The 20458-nt window shown below is 35.3% G+C and overlaps 2 protein-coding genes across 10 annotated transcripts in view; both read left to right on the top strand.

Moving 5' to 3' along the window:
* Window positions 1-1175, top strand: part of LOC141517611 (plasma kallikrein-like) — a 29517-nt gene extending 28342 nt beyond the window's left edge. For 2 of the 4 annotated variants that reach the window (XM_074228805.1, XM_074228800.1), the window contains one exon: window positions 986-1175. The gene's annotated coding sequence lies outside the window, so the exon portion shown is untranslated. Of the gene's footprint in view, window positions 1-846 lie in introns of all 4 variants that reach the window. The other 2 variants (XM_074228801.1, XM_074228802.1) reach the window with 2 other exon arrangements.
* A 117-nt stretch (window positions 1176-1292) lies between these two features.
* Window positions 1293-20458, top strand: part of LOC141517609 (coagulation factor XI-like) — a 42390-nt gene continuing 23224 nt past the window's right edge. Inside the window, exons 1-6 of one of the 6 annotated variants that reach the window (XM_074228795.1) lie at window positions 1293-4890; window positions 6593-6651; window positions 9454-9616; window positions 10528-10634; window positions 12998-13157; window positions 17677-17786. In XM_074228795.1, the coding sequence (XP_074084896.1) occupies window positions 6594-6651; window positions 9454-9616; window positions 10528-10634; window positions 12998-13157; window positions 17677-17786 (598 nt within the window). In that variant the 5' untranslated portion in view covers window positions 1293-4890; window position 6593. Of the gene's footprint in view, window positions 4891-6592; window positions 6677-7640; window positions 9617-10527; window positions 10635-12997; window positions 13158-17676; window positions 17787-20458 lie in introns of those variants that run through there. The other 5 variants (XM_074228796.1, XM_074228797.1, XM_074228798.1 and 2 more) reach the window with 5 other exon arrangements.

Genomic DNA, 20458 nt, shown 5'->3' with positions numbered 1-20458 from the left:
TGCTTTAAATGAGGAACTTTTCATTCTTAAAAGGAAATAAAGGTCTACAAAATAATGAGACCAGTGACTATGAAGGACAGAAGTCTCCTCATAGTACAATAAATTCATTGTGTAGCCTACAAATTACAGTAAAGAATTTTTTTTCCTTGTAGTAACAGAAATTCTTAGTATCAAGGGACTTAAATTGGGATAACTGAACTCTATAATAGTAATAGAAATACATTTTAAAAAGTATAAAATGCTATATCAGATCAACCTAGGTTATCCATGACACTAGGGAATAGGAAAGGACAATGCAAATCTACAGGTAATATGGAAAAATATTTCCCATGTTAAAATGGGAATAACAAGAGTACCCCTCTCTTGTGGTTGTTGTGAGGATCATGAGATAATTATTGTGTAATATTTAATATTGATCCTAGCATATAATAAGCACCATATAAATGTTAGCTATTATTATTATTATTATTAAATGAAATACTCTGATGGTTTTTATATTCACCTACAAATCTTTTATCCCAACTGATTCCAAGTGGTTGAACTTAGAAGTGTTCTGAATTCTTTTTTCTTTTTCTTCTCTTTCTTTCCTTCCCTCCATCCTATCTTCTTACTTCCTTCCCTCCTTCCTTCCCTCCCTCCTTCCCTCTTTCCTTCCTTCCTTCCTTTTCCCCCTCTTTCCTTCTCTCTTTCCCTCCTTCCTTTACTCTTTTCTTCCCTCCTTTTCTCCTTCCCTCCTTTATTGCCTCCCTCCTTCCTTTTCTTCTTCCTTCCCTCTTTCCTTCCTTTCTTCTCTCCTTCTTTCCTTCTTGCCCTTTCTCCTTTCCTCTTTGCTCCTTCCTTTTTTAGTCCTTCTCTCCCTCTTTCTCTCCTTCCTTCCTTTTTTTTTCCTATTCTTTTACATACTGTGATGGTATAAAAAGGAACACTGAAGTGGCTTCAAGGCAAGAATAGCAGATGATGAACTAAAGGTCTGTCTAATCCACAGACAAAGAAACAATCAGAAACTGAAAGCTCAAGAGTTGGAGACAAGAACAATTAACTCTGCCAAAAACAAACAGGAGTCTTGGAGGTTACAATAAATCAAAAATAAGATGTCGCTATCTCAACCTGTAATTGAGATCTGGAACTCTGAACCTTGCTGTTTTTCAATTAAACAATAAATAAAGTCATTGCTTGGGGTTCTTTTATCTCCAGTTTGTGTTTGATGTTTGTAAATTGTATTTGACCTGACCTTTGGAGTGGTCAGCTCTATGGCAGATAAACACTTCATTCTATTTAATAGTGGTGGAGTTCTGTGACAAGAAGAAAATAAGACTGCCCTCCTAGATTCAAACTTCAACCCTATGGAACTTATTCCTGAGGGGTATTTCTAGCCATAGCTCAGTATTTTTTTTAAATGACTGGTTGTCCCTGCTTCTTAAGTCAATTATCAATGTTTCTAAGACAGTTATTCCCAATGATAAACTTTCTATTGTCTCTGGGGTAAAAAGATAATTCTTGATATGAGCTGGAAATGACCTAAGAAGACATTTACTCCAACACCTCATTTTATACATTAGGAAAATGAGGCCAAAGAAATTGTGATTTACTCAAGATTCAGCATTCTTTCCTCTGTCCACTTTCCACTGTAGAGTTGCAGAGCATTCTTACCTACCCAGAATCTCAGAGCTAGAAGAGATTTCAGAGACCTAGTTCTCTTTTTAAAAAATAATTTTATTTATTTAAGACAATGGGATTAAGTAACTTGTCCAGGGTTACACATCTAGGTAATTATTAAGTGTCTGAGGCTGGATTTGAATTCTAGGCCTCCTGATTCCAGGGCCGGTGCTCTATCCACTGCACCACCTAGCTGCTCTGCAGAGATCTAATTCAACCTATATCCAGCAATGGGCTGCCATTTGAAGCTCTAAGAAGTGTGAGGTTAACTATTGTAAATTCTGTGAAAAATCCTGAAAATTCTATTCACTCCAAAAGGTTTTTCTATGGAATTAGAAACCATTTTTCATATTTTATAACATAGAAAAATTGATGTTTTGAGATTTTATTGCCAAATACCAAAAGATTCTTCTATCAAACTGAGTTTAAGAAGCTGAGATTTAATTTAAATTAATTGAATTAATATGTACCTACTAATGTTGTTTATAATTCTTTCCACACTTTCATGAATTTCTATAACTGAAAAGAATCTAGGTATGCCATTGGAAGGAAGCTTCAATTTACTAACCAGTGTGATTATTGTGTAATAAAACTGAGAGATGAGAGGGAGAGTAGAGACCATTCAGTCTAACCTCCTCATTCTACAAAGAAGGAAGCAGAATGCCAGGGCCAGTCACACAATAGTAAGTGACAGAGGTAGGAATGAACTTGGGGTCTTCTACCTCTGACTCAGTGGATAGAGCACAGGATCTAGAATCAGGAAGATTCATCTTCATGAGTTCAAATCTGACCATAGACATTTACTAGCTGTGTCATCCTGGGCAAGTCACTTAACCCTTTTTGCCTCAGCTCCTCATCTGTAAAATGAGCTAGAGAAGGAAATGGCAAACCACTCCAGGATATTTGCCAAGAAAATCTCAAAAAGGGGTAATAGAGAGTTGGGCATGACTGAAATGACTGAACAATGTCCAAATTCATGACTTTTTTTGTCTTCTAATACTTAATTCCCCTTCCTTTAACCCTCTAGAAGTCAATATAAACTGAATGTCGTGATGGGGAATTGCTCCAGAATGGAGGAACTTTTGAGTTAAAAGTTTCTATAGAAAAATCTAAACATTTTCTCATTAAAGTTCTCTTATTCTGAAGCTTTTTGTTCCTATGAGCAGTGGTAGAAGAGTTAAAATTACCTCCTTTTCACCGTTGTTTGAATATAGATGCACAAATACACTCTCTAAGCTGTAAGAACATAATGATTTTTATCTAATCTCACATATCAGTTTTCTTTTAAAATCTTTTTGCACAAAGAGCTTGTCAACCTACCTTGAGACTTCATATAAATGCACTGATGTTGAATATCCCTTTTGTGAGATTGGAATAGATTAAATTTCTTCTTTTTCAAAACAAACGAACAACAAAAGAAAGAAACCCAAGAAAACTGAGTTTCCCAAGAAAATTAAGCTTCTTTAAATGAGGAACTTTCATGCCAAGATGTCTGTGGACAATAGCAACAAATCAAATGAAAATATCTGACTCACTGGTTTCCACACCAATATCCCAAGATACTTTAACATTCTGCATGTAAAAGCTTTTTTTTTCAAAATCCTAATCCTCAACTTTTCCTTGAGAGAAATTCAACCTCCTACAAAAAGCATTTCCCAATTCCCTTTAATGCCATAGCCTTCTCTCTGTCAATTACTTCCAATATATTCTGGATCTATCTCTAGTTCAAGATGGAGGTTGGCATTGTGTCTCTCTCATTAGACTGGGATTTCCTTGACATTTGTGACCTTTCTTTGTATCCCTAGCACTTGGCACATATGTTTGTTATCGACTAATTGTCAGGAAAAAAAAAAGAGTTGACTGTTCATTTTTTTTTAAAAAAATACTCTTCAGCCATCATTTTCATGCCTCTGTATTCTCATGTCATAGTGCTGACAGCCAAATATGTTGAGCAGTCTAAACATTCACTTCTAAGAGGTAGGGGTGGTCCTTTTGATTATGCTTCTTTAGCTTTTTTCTTGCTGTATAATTGTTCGAAACTAAAAAAAAAATTACTCCTTCAATGTCTTTTTCATTACCTCCTATAACAATTCTTTTCTTTACATTCTATTTCCTTAAGAATCTGATCCACTACCATCTTTTGGGTGACTTTATAGTTTGTAATCTATCAAATCAGAGTTAGTGACCATATCAAATGTACTTGAGTCAAAATGGAATCAGGTTTTTTCCCCCAAATGATTTGGAAGAGGCCCATCATGGATTTTGGGAAGAACACTGACTTTGGGAAAATCACTTCTCTCTGGGTCTCAGTTTCCTCACTGACAAAATGAAGGAATTGGTCTAAATGGTTTCTAGGGGTCTTTCTGCCTCTGGCATTGTGTCCTTTGAAATCTGCCAATTTCATGGCTTTGGGGACAGTTTTCTCATAAATAAATGATCCTTGAACACTGGCTCTGGTACCCACTACATATATATATACATGTACATGTTCACATACACATATATACACACACATGCTCATGTATATTCCCTTTTACTAAGATCTTGGGTCAAGATAAAATTAAAGTTTTATAGTTTCCAAAACAGAAAGAGTATTTTCTGCTGCCTTCTAGGTTGGAATTAGGGTCCTGCTTGTTTTTGTTTTGTTTGGTTTTTTTCCCAGACATTTTGGAGAACTGTGAATTTTCTCCGAAAGGTATGAGAATTTCTTCCTGAAATCTGAACTTCACACTATCAAATAGTATCAGAAATTCAACACAGTCTTTTGAGAGTTGCCACAGAAATACCCTGGGTTGTATGCTAAGACAGAAAATAGACACCTCTTTTAAGATGTATTGCTGCTACACCTGTGGGCCTCTTGGCTTTCCCTGAGATCTCCCCAGAAAGTGCCCAGTCTAATCTGATCACCTTGCTATAGAAGATACAGTCAAGGGCCAGTCAATTTCCATTTTGGAGCATGAAATGCCAGGAGGCTATTTCTCCCCTTAAAACATTGTGCAGTCTGAGGTTGGCAATTCTGTCCACAGAACTGAGTAGGCATAAACAACAGAGACATACACTGTTTACATAGCACAGGTGACTCCATAAAGCAAATATTTAATTCAAGTGAACTTTGCCTGGAGGAGCACATTGAGTATTCTGGGAAGAGATTTTTGCGTGCTTTTTTGGTAGAAAGGAAACCTCTTCATTGTAGAGCTGTTAAAAAGCAAAATAGGAACACAGCTGTGCTTTCAGGTACAGATTTTTTTTTAATTATTTTTCTCTTAGAGCAATATAAAAAAATTTAGAGTGAAATATAGCTAGCTATATCATTACTGTTCTTAACTAGTTTATTTACCAACCATTAACTGACCTGATATTCATTTAGATGTAGAATTCATTTTGGTCTAAGGGACATAGTATTTCTTACAAGAAAAGTTAATCTCAAAGAAGCCAAGTTTTAAGAAGGGTTGCTGCACTGGATAAGCCAATTGGAAGTGTTAGCATCACTTATGACTAATAACTAGAATGAAGGGAAGGTGTTTTTCGAATTTTAAACTCAAAAGAATTCTTGTTTTAAGGGATTCTCTCCTTTTTGGCTTCTTGTCCCCTTCTCATAGAAAAAGTTGATTTCAACACTTAGAGAAAGTTCCTTAACTCTCCCAGGAAATAAAAGCAGTATTTAGCACAGCTCCGGTTTTGAAGCTTAAGCACCACTACTCTTTCTTTGGACCAGGTCTGTGATTTCATCTGGGTTGTTGGAGAGTTTTTTTTTTTCTGCTAAAGCAAATAGGCACCTGATTTAAAGTTATTGTCTTACAGGTTTGCCTTGGGCACTGAGAGGTTATCTTCCCCAGGGGAATAAGGACTCGTGATGTAAATAATAATGGGACACTGAATTATATCCCTAAAGCTCTATGTGGATTTACAAAACCACATGCTAACTATGTCTATGTATTATCATTTGTTTTGTTATTGTTGTCCTTTAATATTTTCCAATTATGTTTTTTTTTTACAAGGCAAATGGGGTTAAGTGGCTTGCCCAAGGCCACACAGCTAGGTAATTATTAAGTGTCTGAGACTGGATTTGAACCCAGGTACTCCTGACTCCAGGGCCGGTGCTTTATCCACTGTGCCACCTAGCTGCCCCCCAATTACGTTTTAATCTAATTCAGGTTACACTCAGGAGTGTTGATGGCCAATGGGCTGTGTATTTGAGACCTCTGATATGTATAGAATGCATCACAACTAGCACTTGAACCCAACTTTTTCTGATTTTCAGGCTAGCTCTATATCTACTATTCTATGTTGGCCTTTAAGGACTGCTGTTGGTATTAAATTTTAAAAAAATGTACAGTACTTCTTAGGGACAAGTCCTCTACTTATGTAGCACAGGGAGAGTGGAGAGTTAATTGATGAATTCTTAAGGGAGATGGAATAAAAGCTCAAAAAAGGAGGGAAAGAAGGAAGGGAACAAAAAAAGAGAGAAGAAAGAAGAGAAAAGAACAAAGGAAGGAAAAAGGAAGGAGAGAGAAGGAAGGAGGGAAGAAAGAGAAGGGAGGGACAGGAAGAAGAGAAGGGAGAGGGGGAGGGAAAGAGGGAGGAAGGAAGGAAGGAAGAAGGAAGGAAGGGAGGAAAGAAGAAAGAAAAGTATTTATTTGACATGAGGTGCCACAGGCTTTGGTAACAGTGTTGATAGCCATTTATGTTCAGTAAGATGGAGAATCAGTTGACCTTTTTAGGTTCTTTCCTGTTCCTTGAATTCTTTGAAATGCTGAAAGAGTTAAGCACACAAACTATATCAGATTATTGCTCATGCAATTAGAAAGAATCCAGCCCCAAAATTCTTCAGTTCTTTCATTTCAGCTTCTGCAACTATTGATAAGCATAGTGATGAGTTTATCAAAAGTTAATAATTTTATTCTCCCCAAACAAAGCTACATGTTTCTCTTTTCAGAATGATTTGGTTTTACCGAATGATTCATTTCACTGTCTTATTTGCTTTGATTTCGGGTGGTAAGTAGGATTTGTTTCTAAAAAGGTAAATATTATTGGAGCAGAATTTTGCAGATTCTTTAATCTATAGGTTAGAAACTCAACATTTGTAGAGGAAAGTATTCTAGGGATTTAAAAGAATGGGAGAAAATTTCTATTCTTCTGGAAGTTAGTTGTACGTCGAAGGTTCCTCCAGAATTTGTTGTTCTACTCAGAAGAGCTGGTCTATTTCAGGGATTGTGGCAGGAATTGAGTTGCTGGTACTATGAGATAAAACATAATTATTAGAATTTTAAACTTCGATCAATGGTTGCCCCTGACATAAAAGCAGTTTTAGGGGACTTATGCAAGTTCACAGGTGAAAGAATGAACAGGTTTGCTAATAAATCAAAGAAAACAAGCAATTAATATCAAAACCCTAGAAAGTAATAACTTAGTAAAATTTCCCAATTGTCAGTAGTCTTAGTCATCTTCAAATGGCCCTCATTAGTTGGGTTCTTACTATTCATGATTCCTATTGAGGATGTCATAATTTTTCTTCCCTGTCCACCATGTTTCTCAGCTGTTGAAGATAGCACCTGTTGCTTTCTCAATCCAGTATTGGAGTTCCACTTCATCTCTTCCTAGTAAGAATAGAATCATCCAGTTTCCCTGCTTTTACTAGAAAAGTCTGAGTCTAGTTACCATACAGTCAACACTTTCCCTTGAGGAAGAGGAAGGAATGCCTCCAAGAGCTCCTCTAAGGTCAGATACTGTAGTGGCAAAAACACTGGCCCTGGGAGCAGAGGAGATCTAGTTTTAAAGTCAGGCCCTAGCTACTTAACATTAACCTTGGTAAGTCATTTATCTTTTCTGAACTTCAGTTTTTTTTATCTGCATATATATAGAGAAACAGAGAGACAGAGAGAGACAAAGATAGAGATGGAAAGAGAAAGAGATGGAGGAAGAGGGGAAGGGGTAGGGATGAGGGAGGAGAAGGGAAGGGAAGGGGAGTGGAAGGCAAGGGGGAGGGGAAGAGAGGGAGATATTTTGCAAATTTAAAAGCACTCCCAAATGAAAATTATCATTGTTGCTATTTGTCTGAGATGAGGATTAGAGATTTTCTCCTCTTGCCTCTTCTTCAAATTTATATCTGATATCTGTAAGAACTGCTCAGTGTTTTTCTATCCCATGCACCAAAGTTCTATAATCTCCCATTCTCTTTAATCAGACCCTTAAGAAGTCATGGACCAAGCTTATTAACTGTTGGAGAGATTTCATCCACTTCTTCTACAATATATATATTTAGTTAACTACTTAATAATCACATGACCCCAAAAGCTAAGTAGGATGTTATAATTATATCTATTATTATAAATATTATTTTAAATTCTTTATTTAAAGAAAAATGGAGAAATATGACTTACATTTTCAAAAAACTGAAAGTGAATTACATCTAACTTAATTATGCCACCATTGTTTCCATACTAAAGTATGCCAACACTGATTATTTCTTATTAAACAATTGGACATTTTGAGTGAGTCAGAGAGTTTGGTTATTAGAATCACATGCATATGTTGGTAGAATTAATGTTCAAGAAAATTCACTTGACAGCAAATATGCGGTAAACACATCTATCTTTCTTTGATAATTAAGAAGGCAATTTAAGATTTTTCATTGCTCCAAGGCCATCATTATTTAAATAAATTGTCATTTTATGGTGGAAAAAATTAAAGAAGTACAAATAACTGAGATTTTTAGCTATAAATCCAATTTTAAGGTCACTAAGAAATTGTTTCAAGATTCCTCACTGTAAGTTGTTGTGACCTCTTACAAGATTCAATTATAAAATCAATTAAAAAATCTAACAAATGGATAATTATAACATTCTACTTCATTTCTTAATCATTTTTAGAGAGGGCTTTATCATTTTAATGGGCTATTTAATACTATTATTTAATGCATTTTCACTCTCCTTAGAGAGAGTCACAGATAGAGTGCTAGACTCAGAGAAAGAAAGACTAGGACTCTGGGTTAACAGAATGACTTCCTACTATACTAAAACAAGAATCTAGTAGAGAAACAGCCCATACAGATTAAGTCACATGTCCTTGATATATTGACTCAACACCGATAACCTAGTTCTCCAGTTATAGCAAGAAGAATGAATAACTGTTGAGGACAGGATGATTTCAGAGTTCTTAAGTGATGTAAGAGAATGAGTATCAATGCTAAGAGGACACTGAAAGGAGGGTAAAGAAAGCATAGGGATGACCCCTTGAGACCCTAATCTATGATTTTATATATATGTTCTATTGTACATACTACATTGTATATGTTCCTTAAGCATCCCCCTTCTGATCTCAATCGGTCCTAATCTATTAGTTCCTTCCCTACTGACTTCAACAAATTCTTTCATTATTAATATCCCCCCAACTACTAGTACCCCTTTCCTCCCTAACTAGCTTGTATTTAATGACTTTGTATTTATTTTTTCTGTGTTTATTTATTCTATACATATTTAACATTTAAAAATACTATATCTTCTGATAAAATCTAAGCTACTTGAGAAAAGAAATCAGTTTATTAATAGTGACTGAAGTTTTGGTTTAAGATCCACTAACTAAGTCCCTTAACCACTTTGAGTCAATATAATCAACCAGCAGATATATATTAATCATCCTACTCTGTGCTAGGTGCTAAAACAATACCTAAAATATAGCTGGCTCTTACTAAATTTCTGTTGATTGAATGATTAACTGATTCCATGTTTGGGTTGACCTATTTTGTATCTCCTCTGGAAGAAAACTCTCTAATTAGATGTTTTATTTGTTCTACCACAGAATGTATGACTGATCTGTATAAAGACAAATATTTTCAGGGAGGCGATGTGGCTACTGTTTTCACACCTACTGCCAAGTACTGTCAAATAGTGTGTACCTATCACCCAAGGTGTTTACTGTTCAGTTTTCTGCCGGCAAGATCAACCAAAGATACCAGTAAATGGTAAAGATTTTTGATTCTAGATGTCTATATATGTACACATACTATCTATCTATCTATCTATCTATCTATCTATCTATCTATATATATATATATACACATACAATATATATATACTGGTATATATATATAATATATGCATACATTTCTACATTTAATAGCTACAATCTGTTCATATATTTCCCATTATGTACTATAGAAACAGGCATGATTTGAGAGTCAAGGTTGAGTAAGATCACAATGATTTAGAGAAGGGACATTTGTCATTCATACCTGAATAGCTGCATTTGCCATGTCCTTTCTCTAAATCATTGTGATCTAACTTAACCTTGGCTCTCAAATCATGCCTGTTTCTATAGTACATAAAATTGGAGATTTATTCAATGATCTCTAAGGTGACTTTCAATTTTAAACTTTTATACCAAGTTCTATTTCCATGTTCCAGGTTCCATTTAGAAAAAAATGTTACCATCTTATAAATGGAGATAAGCTTCCATATTATTTTCCAATAGTCTGTATGGAGGTTTCAGTTTTTTGTTTTTTTATTTTTCATTCTCAAAGATCATAATCTCCTGTTTTTTTTAGAAAAACTGTAGCTCTAAATTCACTTATTAAGGAGATTTCAATTTAGATGTGCAACCTATCATTAGCAACAATCTATATTGATAATAAGATAGTTCAGCATAAAGGGAGTTCATATGATCATGTCTAGGAATAGAATCATGCATTCATAGATCTGTAGAAATGGAGGCCACTTTAAAGACCATCTCAATCTGCTAAGAAAATATTTGTGGCTAAGTGTGAGATACAAGAATGAATTTCTTTGTTTTTCTTGGTTTCCTACATGCTAATTTTCAGGATCCATGCTTTGTTTTTAACCACTTTCACTGACTTATGCTACTTTCTAAATACAGGTTTGTCTGCCTCCTGAAAGATAGCATCACAGAAACATTGCCAAAAGTGAATATGACAGGAGCAATATCTGGGCATTCCTTTAAACAATGTCAACACCAATTAAGTGGTAAGATATTATGGTGTCTCAGTGACGACAGTCCTCACTGAGTCCTTATTTTTTTTTAGGTTTTTGTAAGGCAATGGGGTTAAGTGACTTGCCCAAGGCCACACAGCTAGGTAATTATTAAGTGTACTTAGGTACTTCTGACTCCAGGGCCAGTGCTCTATCCACTGCGTTACCTAGCTGAGTCCTGTAGATAGTTTATTGCAATTCTACAAAGACTAATTTAATCTGAAGGAATAAACTGAACATGAAGTTGGATATTGATTATACCTTCAATGTTTAGATAGAGTTGAAGACTTACTCCCATTATAAATATTTTCTTTTCCTCTTCTTATTCTCTCTATACTTCTCTACTTCTACCATATTTCATAAGCCCCTGAAGACTCAGATTTTTCAGTGACTTCTAAAACAATATGTACATTAGCAATAAGAAAACAAAGGGAATGAGTATGGACAGAAGGACAGTTATCATGAGTGAGTTAAAGATTGATATATATATATATATATATATATATATATATATATATATATATATATATATGTTACCTAGTAGTATAAAATATGGCACTAAGTTCTGAGAAGCAAGAGATAAAGTCTTTGACCTCAGGGAGCAGTGGAATCAGCATAAACATATGATGTAAAAGGGAATAAGAAAAAAGATTTTTCCGGATAATTAATTCTATGGTATAAACTTAAGTAAAAAGAATGTGCTAATGCTAATGAAGAAGATACATAGCTGCATGATTAAGTGTGGGGGTGGGGATAAGATAAATCAGAGACCTGAACATAATATGAATAATAATAAGAAGAAGAAGTGCGTTGTGATTTGCAAAACACTTTTTTACATATTGAGTGACATAATATCAAATTTTTCATTTGAGCTACATAAAAACTTTATGAAGTAGATGCTATTATTACCACCATTTTGCACATGAATAAATTGGTTAAGTGACTTGCCTAGAATCACAAAATTAATATGTATCTGAGGCAGGATTTGAATTCAGATCTTTCTGACTCAAGTCTAACCCACACTATCCACTCTGCCACCTATAGCTTCTTGAAGGCTAAAATTGTTTTATTCACCTTTAAATCCACTAAATAGTGCCTTAAAATTGTAATTATTCAATAAAGCATTATTTAATGAATGAATGAATGGGAAAATGAGAGGAAAAAATGAATTAACTTAATGTAGTGTTACTAATGGGCCCGGAGCTGGAAATTGGCAGTGCCCACACTCACAAAGACTTCTTGACTCATAAAGGACCAGGTTTAGTCCTGAGAGAATCGGAGTCTAGTTCTCTATCTCCTATGCTAGATTGGAATCAGATTGTCCAAATACTCTCTAAGTCAAATTATATCTCCATCCTGGACAAATCCTATCCAGGATGTCCCTTAAAATGAATTATCAAGGTATCTTCTTTAAAATGGGCTGAATGTACAAGTAATATCAGAGATATGATAACTCTATTTCCTCTAGGACCAAAGCACTTATCTAATCTCCCAGAGAGCCAGAGCATACATTCAGTTCCATAAGGGCATGCTGGAATCATACCTTCTAAAAAGTGAATAGGAAGCAAGTGAATGAAATATTTTAGAATGTTGGAAAATTGAAAGAATATAGATGATACTTTAGCTACTGGGGAAGCAGTGCAGTGCCTTGAAAAACATATTGGATTGCTAATTGAGGAGTTGTTTCAAATATTAATTGAGTGAGTCAGAGTAACCCTTTCCAGTTTCCTATCTGTAAAATAGGTATAATAATTTTACTGCCTAAATCACAGGATTATGGGAGAGGGAAGGAAGAGGATCAAATAATGAAATTTGTGTAAAATACTTTCTTTAGCATATTTTTTAAACTTGGTCTCTCCATCTTAGAAAGGTTGAAAAGGTAGGACCTAGTCCTAATGCTGATATGCTCAGATGCTTTAATCTGTTTAATTTTTGATATGGGCCTATTCAAGACCATTCCTTAGGCAACCTGGTGGACGTTTAATTCTTAAAATCTTTAATTCACCTGATTGGCATAATCCTCTGTAGCTCAGAAGTGTCATCAGCCTGAATCTCCTCATTAGCTGGCATTATAGCCATGAGATACAAAGTACTTTCTAACCTTAATCTACATATATATATATTATATATATATATACATATGTATATATATGATATCTATTAATAACTGTTTTTGTGCTGAACTAGGTGCAAAAAGAAAGGAAGCTGGGAAGTAGAGTTGGATGCCAAGTTGAGAGGGAAATTACTGAAATAGAATTAGGGTGAGCTTATTTAGTCCCTAGGGTACCAATATGATCCCATTATTTCTTGGTGCTTATTTGACAATAACAATATTTCAACTTCTTTTGCATATCCAGCTTGCCACACAGATACCTATGAAGGATTAGATATGAAGGGAATGAATTACAAATCCTTCATTACCATGAATGCCCAAGAATGTGAAGACAGATGTACCAATGATGCCCATTGTCACTTCTTTACATTTTCCACGCAGACATTTCACAGTGAAGCCTATCGGTGAGAGAGAAGTCTAAGCTGAGTTCTAGTTCTCAAAATGTGTGAGTAGAAAATGAAATATTTGTTGATTCATGGTGTGATACAAGATATAGAAAGAGCCCTGGAGTCAAGAGAGAAAGATTAAAATTCTACCTCTGATACTGGGTAGGTGGGTGTTCCTGGGGATTGCCTCATCGCTCTGAGTTTTAGATTCCCCTTCTGTAAAATGGGGATGACAATACCTACCTTAAAGAGTTACTATGAGTTTCTAATGAAAAAACATACATAAGATACTGAACTAACTCTAAAGTACTAAATTAATATCATATCTATATTATATATTTTTAAATTATATCATATGTTAAAATATATCAGTATTGAATTATTATACTTTGCCATGCCATATTGTATCTTATTATATAGCATAACATCATTAATGTGATATATTAAGATATAATATTATATAATAATTTATTATTGCTAATAATTTCTATTATTTTCATCTTTCTTATTCTGGACTCATGATTCCATTTGGGTAAGTTGCTACCTAATCAGGAAAATTCTGTACTAATGGAGTTCAGCAATTATTCTGCAAGATGGAGTCTTAGAGAGTTTTTTTTTGGGAGGACAGAGAAATTAAGTCATTTCCCCAGGCTTATTCGATGTATGGTAAGATTCAACCTGAATCATTCTGAGTCTAGTTCTCTATCTCCTATGCTAGTGGATAGAGAGAGGCTGCCTTGTTCCAATTATTATTAGTTTTGAAAATATCAGAGGAAACATGGACTAGGCTCTATGAAGAGATGCAGAAAAGGAATCCATGTCTTCAAAGTACATTAATCCATGAAGAAAACAGCTAAAATGTAATATAGATTGAGAATGAGAAAACATACAAAAGAACAGTAATACTGCTGGGGAAAGAACATAGTACTATGAGTCAGCGGAGCAAGGTTTCAGTCCTGCACCTGAAACTATAACATTTTCCCTTTTTTGAACCACAGTTTCCCCATCTGTAATATGATGCTGTTAGTTCTCTAACAATTTACTTAAATCTGGATATTAGTGGTATGCTACTTATGATCTTAAGATTTCTTTGAAACAGAATTTGTGCATATATGTATAAATTTGTGTGTATAAATATGCAAGTATACATGTATGTATATCCATATCTATATCTCTATATAGATAGATAATTTCAGATTCTCATTTCACAAGTGCTTCATTTTTAATTGTCTTTCTAAAATCAGATTCACATTGAACTTTCTTCACCACTCTGGGATTTTAAAGCAAGATGCAGTAAAAACAAAACTTAGTTTGAATCAGAAGACTTAGGTTCAGGTCTGGGTTCTGCCACTGGTTCTGCCTGTATGACTGTGGACAAATTGTTTAATTTTTTTCTGGGACTTAGTTTCTTCATCTGGAAAGTGAAGAAATTGAACCAGAAGACCACCATAATCTTTTCCAGTCTTAGTTCTATGCTTGAACTGAAATGAAAATACAGAAAAAATAAACATCTATTTCTCTTCCCAATTCATTGTTAAAGAAATGTTAAAATCAGACTCTATAAAGTTGTGTTACTGAAGATTTTTTGGTGTTTTAACAGTGTATTGTATGCTGAAATATTCTTCATGTTAAATATCAAAATAAGATGTCATTTCCTATAATTATCTGATAAACAAATTGTGCTTTCTATTGTATGAATCTGAAAGTTTTATTTTTGGAGAGCTAGGAGTAGACTGAGTGTTGGAACTGGAGTCAGTAAGATCTGAGTTCAGTCCTGAACATATGACTATAGTCAAGTCGCTTCATTTCTGTGTTCTTGTTTGTAAAGTGGAGATAACAATAGCACCTCTCTTCCAGGATTTTTATCAGTATTGAATGAGAGAACATCTGTAAAACTCTTAACACACAGTAGGTGCTTGATACCTATTTGTTCCTATTCCCTTTCTGAAAAATCTGTGATTGGATTATAGTCATTTTTTCTCTGTTCTTTTCTTAGTTGCAGAGCCCAGTTTATCCAAAACTTCTCATCCTGAGCATGTACAAGGCCTCCTGTAAATCCTCATTCAATGATTTTTTTCTAGATTTGCTATTGTCGTTCTTTTGTTTTTATGGGAACCAATGCAGCATTTATATTCCCTGTCTGTTATCACCAAATTTTGTAAGTTATAGTTTTATGGGACCAGTGCTTGTAAAGTGCTTGAAAAAGCACTTGAAAAGATGTAGAAGATCATCTTGTCCACCTTGTCATTTTACAGATAAGGAAACTGAGGCTCAGAGAAGAACAATTATCTTTTAAAAATAAATAAATAGGGATGACTAGGTGGCACAGTGAATAGAGCACAGGTCCTGGAGTCAGGAGTACCTGAGTTCAAATTTGACCTCAGACACTTAATAATTACCTAGCTGTGTGGCCTTGGGCAAGCCACTTAACCCCATTTGCCTTGCAAAAAAAAAAGAAAGGAAAAAAAATCAATAAATATTAAGTACTTATTATATGTAAAGCACTAGAGATATAAAGACAGTATCTCTTTGGTCAATGAGTTTATACTCTACTAAAAGTATAATGCATAATAAAATAAACTCCTAGGGCTGAAATTTAACTCAGTCTCCTATTCTTATTTGTCCTTCATACTCAAAGAAAACCAATGAAATCACACTATTGGGGTCAGGGTATAGTGTGTTCAGCTATGACTGATTAGTCCAATACAAGCTTGGAAGGCTGTACCATAGGTCAGACACAGTCAGTATGAACATTTGATATGTAGATATCTCTAGATTTGCACATCTCACATTTCCTTTATGCTACTGTGATTCTATTTTACTCATGAACTCCTTCTTAAGGTAGTACAACTTACATGTTGGACAATTCTATGCCAGTGACTCCTAGGTCTCACAATTGATACTAAAGTTTTTCAGAGAGAGACCCTGAGAGTGTCTTTCTACTGTTGCTTCTAACATCCATGTCTGTGCTTGCCTTGTGCAAGTTCTCTGTAAAATAGTCTTTTAGGTAAGCAAAATTTGACATTTGGGCTATGTGACCAGCACATCAGACTTGGACACTGCAATAGAGATTGAATGTTTGGAAGTTCAGTGTGAGAGGATATCTCAGCATCCAATACTTTATTCTTGACAGGGAATCCATCTAAGACAATTCAAATAGAAGTTCAATTTGATGGCATGGTACTGATGGACTAAAACAGGTTTTATAAGCATATAATAATGATGTTAGAAAAAAGGTTCTATAGATCTTCAGCCTGATGCATCTTCTCTCCCATGCTTTCTTTTGGAGCCTCCCAAACACTGAGCTAACTCTAGCAATGCAATATCTTTATGCCTATCTTTGGAAAATATACTGCTAAAGCAAGTGAATTTATCCACAGTATTCAAAATTTTTCCATTTATTGAGACCAATGGTTCCACATATAGAACTGGAGAATCTTTGTAACTCAGTGCTGATGGAGTCACACTGATTAGTGATAAGGAAATGATTCCAGAGAGATGGAATAAACATTTCCATAGCATTTACCAATGCTGAAGCAATTGTCTATATACCCCAGGTTGAATGCAATCCCCCTTTAATCAAATTTCCAATTGAAAAGATTTTGACTTCTCTTATGTGTTAAAGTGTCTTACCCCAATTCCATTTCAGCAGCGATCTACAAGGCAGGGGTTCTATTGCTCATACAAAGTTGACTAAAATCTTCCAGGTTTTATGACAAAAAGAGGTAATTCCCCCTGGAGTTCAAGGATGTCTTCATTATCTATCTCCATGGAGAAAAAGAAAATGTATTGTCCTGTGACAATCACAAGGAGGTCTGTCTCTTAATCACAGCTGTCAGGATCCTTAAGAGGACTTCATATGGAAGATGGTCATCTACTCAGGAGATTTTGGGTTCAGAAAAGGCTGAGAAAGAGTCGATATGGTATCTGCTGCTTGATAATTCCAGCAGAAATGCCAGGAGCAGAAAAGAGTTCTACACAACATTTGGAGATCTGACCAAGGCCTTTGATACTGTTAATTTCCTGTAGGTTGCATATGTATAAGACTATATAATGATACAAAGAGGCAGTGCAGTATAGTCAATAGAGTGCTAGATCTGGAGTAGTAAATTCAAATTCTTCCTCTGATATTACTTGTGTGACCTTTGCCAAGCTGCTTAGCCTTTCTGAATCTGTTTTTCCTCATTTTTAAGATAAAGGATCTGGGTTGGATGAGCCTTCTAAGTATAATATGATGGTCAGCATGGTGTGATTAAGATGCTTTTCTTGTCAATGGGCATATTTAAACAGATGACCACATTTCCAGAATAGTATAGATAGGGTTTCTACCACTGGGATGGATTGCATGACATCTGACCTGAAATTCTATAAATGTAAAGTATGCTGAGGAAGTTTGATTTAATTGGATGATGCAATTATTCAGAATACCTCAACCATTGTGGATTATCCTAGCCATATTTAGAAAAAGCACTGTCACATAACCATGGTTATTATATTCCTAACTAAATCATAATTTTTTTTTCTTTTTTTAATTTAGCAATGTGTGCTTATTGAAATATACTACAACAGGATTCCCAACAAAAATAGAGCTGCTTGAGAATGTAGTATCTGGATTCTCACTGAAATCATGTGCAATTTCAAAAATGGGTAAATATGTATATGCATATATATTTTATCATATTTGATTTGTTTTACCATTTTAATATGTTATTTATTGTCCAACAGTGCAATTGGATAAGGTTCAACAAAATATTATTATATACCTTCTTTGTGCAAAGCATTGTTCTAGGACAGTTTCAAAGCAGTTATATGAAACAATGACTCTACCCTTCCAATCCAGTGAGAGAATAAGGCATGTAAACAGATAATTATTTTACACAGTAATACTACAGACAGATAATACAAGGGAAGTAGTACTATATTATGATAAAACTTTAGCTTGAAGAGTTTTCCATTTGAAATATCTCTTGGCAAAAACTTTAGAATTCTGTAATAAAAAGATGACTATTGGGGGATCTTTCCAATCAAAGAAATACTACTTTTAAAAGTTAAAAAATATTTACTGTCTTATCTATCATCTATCATCTTAGCCTATGATTTAATGACTGTATTAAAGAAGTTTCTTAACACTAGTTAGGGAACTTTTGAGGGATTTCTCTATTGTTAGTGCTCTTGCTAGCAAATTATATTGCCTTCTCAAAATATACTGCATTCATTTACTTATGTATATCTGGCTCTGTGATTTCATCATGGGTGTGAGGAGCTTCCACTGAGGACATCTCTGCCCATGCATATTTGTACATTCTCTGAAAGGTATAGTCTTTTTTTTTTCTTTTTTTCTTTTTTCGTTTTTGCAAGGCAATGGGGTTAAGTGGCTTGCCCAAGGCCACACGGCAAGGTAATTATTAAGTGTCTGAGGCCAGATTTGAATTCAGGTACTCCTGACTCCAGGGCCAGTGCTCCATCCACTGCGCCTCCTAGCCACCCCAAGGTATAGTCTTTTTAAAAAATTTATTTCTTTATTTTCACATTCCTAAAATAATCTTGCTGTAAATTAAGCATAATGCCTCCTGCCCCCCCACCCCAAAGATAGGGAAACCCCATGAAAAACAGAGAGAGAAAAAAAGTGTACTTCAGTTCATGTTCAGTTACCATCAACTCTGTTTCTGGGATATATTCTTTATCATAAGTCCATCAAAGAAGTTGTTTCAATATTTTTTCCCTCAGTTGCTATTGTTAACTGTATTTCTCCTGCATTCTATTCCTTCCCACTCCAATTTATTCTATTCTTTCTTTCTTCTCCCTGACCCTCCTCAAAAGTGTGTTGTATCTGACTATCATCTCCCTTAATCTTCCCACTCTTGTATCACCTATACCCTCCTCCCCTCTCCTTTCTCCCATTCCTTTCCTCTCCTTTTTCCTTTAGGGTAAGCTAGATTTCTATATCCTATTGAGTGTATATGGTATTTCCTTTATGACCCACTTTATTTTTTTAAAGTTTTTAAATATTTTATTTATCTGGTTTTTTCAGTTACATGCAATAGTAGTTTTTAACCAATCTTTTTTTTGCAAGGTATTGAGTTTTACATTTCTTTTGCAATTTAATGTTTATTTATTCTCATTTTGTACAAATAATGTTTTTTATACATTAATAAAATATTCTTGTTTAAGAGTAAACAAAATACCCCCTCCTGCCAAAAAATATAGACTTGCTTGAGCAATAAAGGAGAGAGAAAAAAATTAAAATAAAAAAATAGTAATAATTGTAGGTATGGCTAGGTGGCGCAATGGACGGAGCACCAGCCCTGGAGCCAGGAGCACCTGAGCCCATATCCGGCCCCATACACCCAATAATCACTCAGCTGTGTGACATGCAAGCCACCCCGACCCCACTGCCCAGCAAAAACCAAAAAAGAAAAAACCCAAAATAAAATAAAATAGTAATAATAGTAGGGGTGGCTGGGTGGTGGACAGAGCATTGGCCCTTGAGCCAGGAGCACCGGGGTCCAAATCTGGCCTCAGACACCCAATGATCACCCTGCTATGCGGTCCCAGGCGGGCCACCCAGCCCCATTTGCCCTGCACCTCCCCCCAAAATAATAATAATAAAAATTGTGCTTTAGTCTTTGTTCCAACACTAACAACTCTGTGGTGGGTGGATCCCATTCTTTATGGTAAGTCCATCACAAAAGTTACTTCCATATTTTATCACCATTGCCATTGCTGATCGCAGTTCCCTCCTTTCGTATTTCTCCACTACCATGTACTATATTTTCTCTTTCCTTTCACTCTGACTCTGCTGTAGGGTAGTTGAGTGGCACAGCAGACAGATCCCTGGCCCTGGGGCCAAGAGGCCCCGAGTCCCCCCTACCACCCCTTAGGTCCAGCATCCACCTGGTCCTATGGTCCCTGACAAGTCATCCAATCCCAGCCCCTTGCAAGAAGTAAAAGAGAAAATGTGTTGTATCTGACCACTCTCACCCCATGGTACATCCTCTCCTCCATCACTCACATCCTCCCCCCTTCCCCCATCCCCCTCTTCTTACTCCAGATGCCTATACCCCATTGAATATATATCCTGTTTCCTCTCCTAAGCACCTCTAATGAGAGTGAAGATTCCCTCATTCTCCCTTGCCTTCCCCCCTTCCATAACATTGCAATAGTTCACTGTGATGAAGAAAAATCTTGTTACATGAAATATCTTGGCCTATTCCCCCTCTCATTTTCTTTCTCCCATTAAATTTCCCTTTTTTCTATTGACTCCATTTTTACACCATATTTTATCTTCAAATTCAGCTTTCTCCTGTGCTTCATCTATA

Source organism: Macrotis lagotis, chromosome 3, assembly GCF_037893015.1.
Source record: "Macrotis lagotis isolate mMagLag1 chromosome 3, bilby.v1.9.chrom.fasta, whole genome shotgun sequence".
Taxonomy (NCBI): Eukaryota; Metazoa; Chordata; class Mammalia; order Peramelemorphia; family Peramelidae; genus Macrotis; species Macrotis lagotis.
This window is presented reverse-complemented; position numbering and strand designations above follow the sequence as displayed.